This window comes from Anoplopoma fimbria, chromosome 3, assembly GCF_027596085.1.
Source record: "Anoplopoma fimbria isolate UVic2021 breed Golden Eagle Sablefish chromosome 3, Afim_UVic_2022, whole genome shotgun sequence".
NCBI lineage: Eukaryota > Metazoa > Chordata > Actinopteri > Perciformes > Anoplopomatidae > Anoplopoma > Anoplopoma fimbria.
The window spans coordinates 3,799,085-3,811,607 of record NC_072451.1 but is presented as its reverse complement, the minus strand read 5'-3'; the positions used below and the strand labels follow the sequence as shown (position 1 = coordinate 3,811,607).

General features: G+C 39.0%; 1 protein-coding gene across 1 annotated transcript in view; it reads left to right on the top strand.

The window, feature by feature from the left end:
• Positions 1-7,626, top strand: part of dnaaf11 (dynein axonemal assembly factor 11) — a 34,290-nt gene extending 26,664 nt beyond the window's left edge. The window contains exon 12 of the mRNA XM_054596397.1: positions 7,131-7,626. Coding sequence (XP_054452372.1) covers positions 7,131-7,326 — 196 coding nt within the window. The 3' untranslated portion in view covers positions 7,327-7,626. The remainder of the gene's footprint in view (positions 1-7,130) is intronic.
• The last annotated feature ends 4,897 nt before the right edge of the window (positions 7,627-12,523 follow it).

Genomic DNA, 12,523 nt, shown 5'->3' with positions numbered 1-12,523 from the left:
GCTCTTTTCTCTCTCCTTGCCTGGAGACGGGTTCGTCACCGTACTCACCATCATCACCATCATCATCATCATTATTACCATTTTATGATCAGGAGCCGCTCCTCGTCCTTCAGCCGGCCTCCATCAAACACCGCAGAGAGACCTTCAAACACCCTCAAATTAAACACTGGATAAAAAACAATGCATAGCTGCTCTCGCTCCACGGCGAGATGAGCTGCAGAGTTATTGCATCGTTTTGGACGTGATTAAGGGCGAACTTTGACCCCGGGCTCACCCACATGTTCTATATTCAGCCTCTGGCATGGATGGAAGTGGATCTGGAGGGGCTTTAGTGGGTTTGAAATGTATTCGCTTGATGACACGAGGCAGGGTGAAGTGCGAGTTGTATCATGAAATAGATTATCAAACGTTATTTAAAACACTGCGCAGATCATCGCCTATAATTTGAAAGGTCAAAGGTCAGGGTCAACTGTATATTTGAGTGGGTGAGCTTGCAGTTTGGAAGAACTGAGAAGCTCCAGGTTTAAAGACTAAACCAAAGAATTTTAAACTGATAATTCATCGATAAATCTGTTTTATTCCTCTTGCATGAAAGTAATTAATCATAAGGTCTTTAAATTATCAAAAACAACTGACAGATGTCCATTCAAGTTTCCTTTAAATAAAAGTCTAAAGCCCAAACAGATTTGTTATGCAGTTAAGTATTAATGTCATCAGTTAGTAAATAAACTAACAATACGAACTCTCTTATTGTTTTTTTTCCTGTTCTTGTTTTACGTTTATGTAACTAGATATACATTCATGAGGCAGAAAAGCTTCAAATTCTCATATTTTGGACAATATCTTGCTTGATAAATGAATAAATTAATTAATCAACTATCAAAAGAAAGTTGCCACTTAATTCTTTAATTAAAAAACTTGTAGATTAATTGTCTAATTGTTTTTTTCTATTAATTAATGCCACTGTCTTCCCAGTCCAAGGCTTATAACTCGGTGAGTAAAATGTAGTTTTAACTGATAGAAATGATGGCGGAAACTACAAAAACAAGCTGAATTTTCGTTAAGGGGACAGTGTGTTAGATTTAGTGGCATCTAGTGGTGATCACTCCTCCTTTTCCAAGCGTGTCTGAGAACTACGATGGCCCTTTAGGTAGGAATAATATAATATGATATTTCGGATTATATCACTGCTAGGAGCTCAGATATTCCTCCTGTCTTTTGTCTCAGCCAGCAGAGAAGTTTCAAGAACAAACTAAACAAAACTAAAAACTACAGACAGACAGAAAGATTTTGGTTGATCTTGTTCTTCTTGCGTAAACATATCGGCGGTGGATGAGACTGCAGACAAAGACGATTGAATCAAGTTTCACTTTCGTTTCTTTTTCACAAATGTCTTATTGCCGTTGACTCCAGTATTCTTTAGTCCAGAGTTTCTGAAGCCATCGCTACTTTTAGTTAATGCAAAAAACTCTAAACGTCTTTCTGTGTTTGTCAGTGTTTGTCCGTTCTGGGCTGCCGTAGTAACATGGTGGTGCAAGATGTTGAACTCCATGGAAGACAGACCAACTCCCTATGTATATATAACTGGCTTTTTCTAAGCTAAAGAAAACATACCAACTTTAAATTTCAGGTTTTTATACACTAATAAAATAAAACATAGTTTTTTTTTCCTCCTTGAGTGATTTTAAATATATAATAATTGTAATTAAACACACATTTTGCATAATTAGGGGTCCATCACTGCGTCTTCAGGGCCTCAAGAGGAACGAGGGCCGACCCTACAACCTCTGCAGTGAAGTCATAATAATGCACCAGTCAACTCTGACCCATAATGATCGTCTCCTCCGGGACTCATTTGATTATCTTTTGTTTTGCAAAAAGAATAAGACACACAGCTCCTGACCTCTGCATGCAAACTGTACAACAAATGACTAAATCAATATGACAGCGAGTATCCAGCTCTATCATTATGACACCTTCTCCGTCTGATGACTCGAGGTTAGACTGTTGATGGTCCACAGACCTCATTAACTGTGAGAGATGAGGACCAGCAGGCCTTGGCCTCAGGTGACCCATTACAGGCGGCCATGTTGGACTCTTTAAGGAGGGAGGACATCAGTGGAGGAGCCTCTGGACTAATGAGTCCATCCATCTCACATAGAGACGAGCTGAGTGTTGGAGCTAAACTCAGATAAAAGCTCCAACATGTTGTTAGATTCATTAAGCTCTCCCCGAAGTTAAAGAAAATTTGTATCATCTATTTTGGGCGATAAGCATTTTATCACATAATAAATAAAAGAAACCACAGATCAAACTTAAGACTGCTTTGCTTTGAGAAACCCACAAAACCCCTTTTTTCATTTTAAAAACATTATTTAAATGAGGAACTACCTGATCACACAGTATCATTTTGGTTTTGAAGATTATCTGAACAGAAAACTAATTGACTTCAATCTAAAAAACTAAATTTTACTGCTTTTCAAAATGGGAAAACATGCTGCTTTTCTTAGTTTTATTCATCTTTCAGCCAAATATCTGATTCCATCTCCTCCAATGTGAAGATTTTCTTTCTCTTCTTGGTTTTATTTTACAGTAATATGAATATCTTTGGGTTTTGGGCTGTCGGTCGGACAAAACTGAACTAAACTTAACTAAACTGAAAGGAAACTAAACTAAACTAAACTAAACAGAAACTAAATGAAACAAAACGAAACTGAAACAAAACTGAAACGATAAAGGAAACAATAAAGGAAACAATAAACTGAACTAAACGAAACAATATTGTTTACTATTAACTGATATTTTTTGACCAACTGGTAATTTATTAATCATAAATTGACAGATTAGTTGATAATTGGTTTTGAACATTTTCTGAACAGAAAATTGACAAATATTTTTCAGCTTCTCAAATATAATAAAATGCTGATTTTCTTACTTTTATTCATCTTTCTCAGTTTTCGATTAAAAAAAAACAAACAATATAATATTTTTACCTATTTTTTCCCAATCTTTGGTTCCAGGCTGACATAAACCGATATATTCCAATATATCGTTAAATAACACAGTTAAAATAACACATTGTTGTGAAAGCTTCTTTGTGACATAAATACACATAGGCCTTTGAGAGTCTTTTTCTCTTTCTGATGGAGTTCTATCATCACGTCTCTCCATCAGGCCACGTGATCTGTTCTTATCAAAGGGAGACTCACCTCCAGACCTGATCCTGAGCGGATCGGTGGCTTCAGACACTGAACAGAACCTGCTGATGTCGTTACTGCAGCAGATTATATCTCCTTAATCACTTCATGACCCCCCTTAGATAAGATAAGTGATAATAAAGGCTTAGTCACAGTCTGCAGACTAGAAAGTAACCCTGAATGCATCATTTTAACGGGATCTTTGGGGGGTTTTAAGGGTTAAAGTGGAAACATCTCTACATTTTTTTATTAGATTTCAGTATTTCAGACTGAGGATGTTTCTGTCTGTTTTTACCCATAATTTAATGAGAACTCTACTAGAAAGGATTGTGTGGTTGTAATTATAAGTAACATATAAGTAGTTTAATTGGTAAGACAATGATTTCTGGTATAGATGCAACAATTATTCAGTCAATTAATTAATATTTGCATCAAGTTTTTAAGCCAAATATTCGATTCCATCTCCTCCAATGTGAAGATTTTCTTCTCTTGGTTTTATTTTACAGTAATCTGAATATCTTTTGGGTTTTGGACTGTTGGCCGGACGAAACAAAACAAAACAAGTTTTTTTTTTATATTAATTGATAATGAAAAGAATCAAGCAACTTTTTATAGACTTTCTTTGTCTCCTCAGTATTTCAAAAAATTTGGAATTTTTGCGATAAAAGAAACGATAAAGGAAACGATAAAGGAAACGATAATGGAGCTATAATCACCACCCTGTTCTTGGAAAATCAGCACATTTCATTGATATCCTCTCACCTTTGGAGGCTGATTTTGGAGGCTGATTTAAAGATCAGATCAAAGGTCGACTAATCGACTCGTTACACCGACAATCTACAAACTTTGTGAGACGGTGACTTTATACCCAGAAAACCAGAACAAAATCTGTTATTGCCCACCGTATAATATGATTAGATTCTCAGGAGAGTCAATTCGATAAACATGGAATAGCATCAACATATTGCTTTAATCATTTCCTTTTCACCGGCAGATAACTTCCAGCTTCAGGTGAAGTGTTTTGCTGCTGCTGCTTCATGTTCGGTAATTAGTGTTGTTTGGTTTATTTCTTTAATTAGAGTTTAAACTGTCGGGACTCTTAATTTAATTAGACAACACTTACGTACGCCTCGTCTAATCATGTATCATCATATCAAATCTCTTTGCACACACTCACACTTTAATACTTACATGTTCTTTTACTAGAGGTACACTGTGTGTTTTCACCATGGATGTATGAAGACAACGGGAGAATCTCTCCCTCGGTCCAGCCTGGTTCTCATTCACATGAAAGGAAGACGGAAAATTCATCTGTTCGTACTGAGAAGTTAAAAAAATGGATCCGCTGAGTTACAGACGTCTCTTTTACATACAATATTTTACAACTCAAATACAATAAAATAAGCATTTTATTAAATAACAATAAAATGGAATACAATTTTACAACTTAAATAAAAAAGTGATGAACAAAAATAACAATAAAATAAATTACAATTTTACAACTTAAATACAATAAAATAAGTGATTATTACAAAGATACAATAAAATATAAATACAATTCTACAACTTAAATACAATAAAATAAGTGATTAATTAAATAAAAATACTATAAAATGGAATACAATTTTACAACTTAAATAAAAAAGTCATTAATAAAAAGAACAATATAATAAATTACAATTTTACAACTTAAATACAATAAAATATATGATTATTAAAAAGTACAATACAATGGAATACAGTTTCACAACTTCTCGTCTACTATTGGATGTATTATCATGTCTTGATATCTACTAAAGGCTACACGGTGGTGTAGTGGTTAGCACTGTCGCCTCACAGCAAGAGGGGCCCGGGTTCAATTCCCGGGCTGGACAACCTTCTGTGTGGAGTTTGCATGTTCTCCCCGTGTCAGCGTGGGTTCTCTCCGGGTTCTCCGGCTTCCTCCCACAGTCCAAAGACATGCAGCTTCGGTGCATTGAAGACTCTAAATTGCCCGTAGGTGTGGATGTGAGTGTGAATGGTTGTCTGTCTCTATATGTCAGCCCTGCTGGCGACCCGTCCAGGGTGTACCCTGCCTTCGCCCATTGACAGCTGAGATCGGCTCCAGCACCCCTGCGACCCTTAACTGGATAAGCAGGTTACGGAAGATGGATATCTACTAAAGATTTGTAAATGATATGATCAAAGCTTCAGTCGGGTCAGAGGTTAACGTTCATAACCGGTCCCACGCTGTCACATGTTTAACTCCCCGTCTCCCCAGAGAGGAATCTAAAACCCTTCAGCGCTCTCAGCTCATCGGGTTGTGAGGTTTAAACATCATGAATTGATTAATTGGTAAATGGAGTGACTTCATTGTTGTGGGATGGATGTGATGAGCTCAGATCCATTTGGTTTAATGGTTACAGATGGAGATATTCTTTGGAGAACGCTGAACTGCAACAAAATGTCTGCATGAAGCCTGTTAATCTCATCTTTTAAACTCTTTATTATTGTTAAAATATATGATGAAAAAACAATTTCACTTGAGGTTCTTTTGGAGGTAAATTTGGATTTAAAGACTGATAAAGAAAATCAATGTTTCAGGCTCAGATGACACTCGTAAATCATTAAATAACCTACAACATCATAATATTACATGTTTCATCTGAGCAGCGAGGAGATTAAAATGAATCCCCAAACACAAACAAACACGCAGCTGTAGAAGAACTTAAATAAAATACTGTCTTAAATTGGCAGAATTATAAAAAAACATCTGATCAAACAACAATTAGACATTTAGTGTTTGACAGTCTTTGACGGCACGTTTCAGTCGGTACCAGAAGGTCTTTTTTCTCTTTTGCTCTCATGTTATCTTATTCACCACATGACAAACGTCCTCTAACTGGAACCCAAAGAGAGTTTATGTCCCTCTGAGATATTAAACATATTGTATATGACATCCTGTCGTTTATTTCTCAGCTCTACAGGAGCCTGATATACGTACGTATTAGGATTTATGTCATATAACGCCTAAACCGGGATGCATAAATGCATTTCATATTCATATGTCCCGCGCCGTGGAGTCGTATATCTCTGATATATCAGCTCCCATATCGGCCTTCCAGTCTCATTAAGTGTTGACGTCTCTCCACCAAACCGACCAAAACTATGATTTATTGAACTTTGACATTAAAGTCATTCTCATTTGTCGTCTGTTGAAACTCGACCTCTGAGTCCATTCACTCATTATCAGGTGTTGATTGAATTAAATGGTAATTAGCAGATTAGCATTCCTGCGGGGAATTAAATGGTGTTGCAGCACGTGTTTCTTTCTTTATACCAAGGACACTGAAATACTTGTTTCTGATTGGCTGTCAGTTAAACATGGAGGTAAAGCACCAGTCAAACATTTAATCTCTGCTCTTAATCAGAGCTCTGGTTTCCTGGAGGAGTTTTTTTTTTCTTCTAAACGGCTTCATGGAGCATCAAAGTTCATTCTAGACATTTGAAATAGTACTTCATCTTCAGAGTTGGAAGAAGTACTCAGATCTTTTGTTCAAGTAAAAGTAGTATTACCAGAGTGTAGAGAAGAAGAGTGTAAAACCTCCAACCTCAGATTCCCCATCACCTCAGACGTTCTCCGTCACTCACCACTTTCAAATTTGCAGTTAAGACTCATCTATTTAACTCTGCTTTTAAGCCGTAATGCTCGTTATGCTTGTTTTTGTTTGGTTTATTACTGTTATAATGTCGTATTTCAGCCTTGTATACATTGTTATTGCTTTTATTGTTGGTGACCAGTGTCTCCATATTGACTTATGGCCACTTCACGGATTCTTTTCTTCCATTCAGACGTGTACTGAGAGTCATTTTTCTTACTTAAGTCATAAAAGAAGAAGAAGAAGAATCCGTTGTCGTCTCTAACTGTTGTGTCTTTCCTTGACGTTTGAACAGAAGACACAACGTTCCTGAGAGGTTGGAGGTCGATCCAAGCACGCACACGACCGTCGACTTCGCCAACATCGTACGGTGCCATGGCTCCAAAGAAGGTCCGCTGGAAACGTCCAGGATGGCTCCGCCCACCGACACTGGTCAATGCAGCTTCTCTGACGGGTTCGTGGACGACCCTGATGTCCCCCCACTGGTTTAAGACTCTGAGACGTAGTAATACTGACCGCTAAGGAGAGACGCGTCTGTTCTCTCAGCGTTTGTTTCTGAGGTTCTTCGATCCCGTAGCCTTTAAAGTTAAATGGTAAGTAGGCTGATTTTATCACATCCACCAGGTTCAACACTGTGAAACCACTGAGAGTAGGAATCAGAGAGTTCTAGAGATGCTACCAGCTGTTTATTGGACCTTTAGATAACTTTCTGTTTCCTGTCACAGCTCACTAAAAGAGACAATAAACCTTCAAACCACTGATGACGTTTCACAGCTTTTAGCTTCTGCTGATTTCCCAACTTGACACTAATTCAGCTCCTGAAAATATTGGAAACTCTGTTCACAAAGCTCCAAATATCAATGTTAACTCTTGTGCACATGTACAGTGAGTTATTGTTGTGAAAAATAAGCTTTAAATTTCAGAAAATAAATGATTTATTGGGGTTTTAAATTCAAAATTTCAAAATCTTGTGGCGTCACTTCCTGCCCCTTTTCTTGGACACCACCCATCTTCAAACTCTGGCTTCATTTAGATCTCGAAAACACACCTGTAAAGTTTGGTGACTGCATCTCGCACAGTTGCAAGAATAAAACCTATCCACGGACCAACTAGCAAGGTGAAAACAATACCAGCAACGCTAACGCAGCTGCTAATTAATAACATCTGCATCTTTGGATGAGATCCCCATGAGGTTTGAACATTGCTGTTGCAGAAAACAAAATGATTGTTTCTCGTTTCATTTCAGTCCTCCATTCTTTAACGACTTTAAACTCTGATGTTTTCTTTTTCAACACAACAATAAATAAATTATTCATGGTGGAAATACAACTTTTTGTTCTTTCTTTGTGCAGATGTTTTTGTTTTTTGTTACTCTGTAAACTGCAGCTGTGAGGGCGACGCTGCAGAAAGCTGTAAAAATCAATGCCTGGTTTGGTCTGCTTCGCCGGCGGCCCGTTTGTGTGTTTGTTGGAAGGCGTTGTACTTCGTCCCGTTGGGTTTCCTCTCCTCTCGAGCCTCCTCCTCAAAGCTCAGACGCTGATACTAGACTTTGACCGGAGAGGCCCCAGAGGACACGGGTCCAAACTCGGTCTGAAGCTCGCTCATCTCTCCTTGAAACTCCGCTGAAGTCTCCTCGCTCTTCACTTTCCTTTCGGAGCTGTCACCCCGAAACAAAAGCTTGGAGGTCACGACTCCCTCCTCTCCTCCTCCCTCTCCTCCCGCCTCTCCTCCCCGAGCAGCTCCGAGCGCCTCGAGAGATCGTTCTTGGCTTCGGACCATTTTTCCCTCCTGACAGCTCCACTCCTCTCTCCTCATCCCAGCGTTCTATATTTGGACTGCGTGGCTCCGATCATCCAAAAAGATTTAGATGCTTGTGGTTCTTTGCTGCTCAAAAAAACGTCCACAAATAGTGTATGAAATATAATCTCTGTCTTTGAATCCAGATTCATTTATTTAGAAATGAGTCTGAGGATATACTGCTTTATCGATATATGTTAAATCTATATTCTAAGTGTTGTATAATGATAGTATGATGAGTGCAGTATCAATACTGTGTATCGGTGATGTGGTGATACATACGTCTCTGATGTCGACCTGTAACTAGAGATTGAGACCATAAACTCATGTTTACAATGTTTACTGAGGGAATAAATCAAGAGAGAAGTAGAGTCATTTTCTCATAGACTTCTCATAGACAACCAGAGGAGTCGCCCCCTGATGGACAGTAGAGAGAATGCAGGTTTTAAGACACTTCCGTTGGCTTCACTCAGCAGTCACAAGTGAAAACATGAATATTGGAGTTACGTGGTTTCCCACCAACAATCACTGTCTTCCGTTTAACATCTGCTGTCTGATGGAAGTTTTCATCGTAGTTTAACACTTTTCCAGCTCTACAAAATATCACAAGTTATTTTCAGATATTTCTTCGACCCAGATCTGAGCTCGGTAAATTGGCGGTTAAAAGTGATCTATGGTCTGTTGACAGCACAGTCTTCTGCTCTGCCTCATTACTTATTGATGAATAATCTTCCTGCTCCGTCATGTGGCGGTGAAGATAACACATTCCACCCATCTAACCGACTCCTCTCTCCGTCTAATGAGACAGACCAAACATCAGCGCTGCAATATGCCGACGACGCTCTACTCGTGGGAAAAGCTTCATTAGTGGTATTTAACAATTCATTGGACTCTCTGGAGCCATTATGTCAATGTGGTTTAATGGTTCAGTGGCTTCCCAGCATCACATATCGGATGCTTCTGGTTGGCTGAAACCTATTATTTCAGTGTGACAGCTGTGCAGATATTTCAGCAGGGGTGGAAGTATTCAGATCATTTACTGCAGTAAGAGTATGAATACCGTACTGTGAAAATACTCCACTACAAGTAAAAGTCTTGCATTGAAACCTTACTGAAGTAAAAGTATAGTAGTGTAGTTAAGGTAAAAGTACTCTGAGTTGTAGTACAGTAAAATGTACTATATTTACCTCTGAGATGTAGTACAGTAAAAAGTACAATATTTACCTCTGAGATGCAAATTTTGAAAAAAAACATCCACTTGGATTCAAGGATGAACTGATTAGATTTTGGAGGTCAAAGGTCACTGTGACCTCACGTCCGTTTCATTCTTGGATATCTTGTGAACTTTAATTTCTTCAAATTTGGCACAAAATTCAACTCGCACTCTGAGAAGAACTCATTAGATTTGAGATTTTAGCCTTTTCTCACTGTTTTAATGGATTAACAACCTGTTCTCCATCCGGTTGCCATCATGCATTGAGGATTTCTCTCTCTCTGTAAATCTCTCTAAACAGATAAAAACCTGACTCCCTGTTTAATCAGACCGAGGAGATCAGAACCAGACTGCTCAGATTCCAGAGTCAGACTGTTGTTTCCTGTGTGATTAAATCCAAAGACAGTAAAAAAAACAAGAACCACCTGCCGCCTCAACACTCTGTTCTCTGTTTCTTATCCGTCCATCGCTGCAGCATTGATTTTTCTCGGTTGCCATGACAGCGGATGGTCCCACTATTTGTGAATATGCATCACCGACTCAGAGTGTCGACCTGGTTCAGACGGACCCGACTCTTTTGTCCACTGTTTCTCAGACTAATCTGATGCTGCTGCTGGAGACTTTTGGTTTCTCTGGGCTCGTTAGTCTTTTATTCACTTGTTTCTTTTCAAAAAGCTCTTTCTGTTTTTCTGTAGTTCATTTTTTCTCTCCACAAGTAATAAAATGTTGATTACATTCATTGCTGGATAAAAGAAAAACTGATTTTGTAACTGCATAAATGATGTTTTTTTTGGTCCAATAATATCTGAACATACATCAGCAGGTCTCACTCAGGTCTTGTTTATGTGACCTCTGACCTCTGAATCTCGCTGCTTCCTGAGTGTCATTAGCAGGACTGTCTTCGTGATGAATAGTACGGCTTCCCTGTGATTCCTGTACATGTGGTTCTGCCCCAGGGGCTGATGGGAGTTTTTTTTTCTCCAAGGCCTCTATGGCCTGATATGAATGTCAGCATGTGTTGTGCTGTTCGGGCAAACGTCCGACAGTTAAAGCTGCAGCCCGGCTTAATTATCGCCACGCCGACGCTCTGCGGGGGTTATGTCCTCTGAGGACGCCGGGCAAATTATGTCGGGAAGTTCGGATTCCTGCTGGGGAGGAAAAAACTGATTGAATGTTTGATTCTAACTCGTGTAAAACAGAAATCAAAGGAACACTTCAAGGATGCAAAGGGAAGGAAATCCAAAGACATTTATGTTTCCTGAGTGGTTCTCCTTTTTTTCCTCTGGACTTTCCATCATTCCTCTCTGGGATGAATTATTTAGCCGTTCTCTTAAGAGTAACCCCCCAGGCTTACTTCTTATTATATCATTAAGGAAAAACTAATCTTAAGTGCTGCAGGTCATGTGATATTTGAACTCAAAGAGCAGGTAACGCCCTCTGGTCACAAATATGCTTTTAAAAATCTGAAAACAATCAATCAATGTCTTCAAACCGAACTAAACTCATTGGATATCAAACTATATCACAGAAGCTGCTTGCTGAGCGAACTTCTCGCTTGAACCCTCACAGCTGAGTCCTCCACACCTTCAGAAAATCAATAATCAATGCTGAAGCGCCTCCAGAAACGTCACTATTAAGGTAAAAATGAATCTGCATCTTTTGGAATCTGATTTGGTATCAGTTCACAAAATATTTCTTATTTCCCTTGACTGTCATGTGGGTGCTGTGTATGTCCTGGTGTCATCGTGGCTTCATCGGCCCCTCTGGATGAAACACAAGGTACATTGGTCGCCCCCTACAGCTCAGCTCAGCCACATGTTGATTTACGTCGATCGGTGAGATTGATATGTTTATCTTAGCATTCATGCTGAATCGTTGTAACGGGTGAACTGGGAGTGTGAGTTCAGCAGCAGCTCCATCCTCCGGGAGCCGACAGCTGGAGTCGTTTTTCATCCAGCCGGAGACGTTAAGGGTTTGATTCATGGCGGCTTTAAGTCAGCGAGCGTCTCTGGAGGCTGAGCGGCAGAACGGCCTCACGTGTTCGCCTCATCAAGGTTAACACACAAACACAGTGATACCTCCACCTTTTATCCAACCACAGTCACACACTCTGAATTCTCCAGGAAGTCTTTGTTGCTTAAAGGGCGGGTCCATTATTTTGTGTTTTGTTTTAGATCTTTAAATGACTTTGCTGTCCTTCTAAAATTTCCCCACGTGATCTGACGTAGGTTTCTGCATGATGACGTTCTACATATATTTACACATATTCGTATCCATAGTCGCACTGTATAACGGTAACGCAGACGCTCCCAGTTTGTAGAAGTAGACAACAATGTATTGCAGAAACAAACTAACTGATGGAGGCAGTGGGAGACCAGATATTCTTGTGTTCTCTGGTAAAATCACTGTTTTTGTGAATGGAGTCTTGTGGCTTTGTAGGGAAACAAACTGCAACTGATGCCAGCAAAAGGCGCTATTTGGACTCTGAATCCGTTTTTAAAAAGATAACTTTTTACAGATATCAGTGAGGGGATATGAATTGATTCTTATTACATGCATAGCGTCTTTTCAAAATAAAAGTTCCGTCTTCACAGGAAGGTGAAGGAAAACAACGTTTACTTGACGAACAACTTTAAAGACTAAATGTAGACAAAATGTCCACGTATACTTTTAGTTTT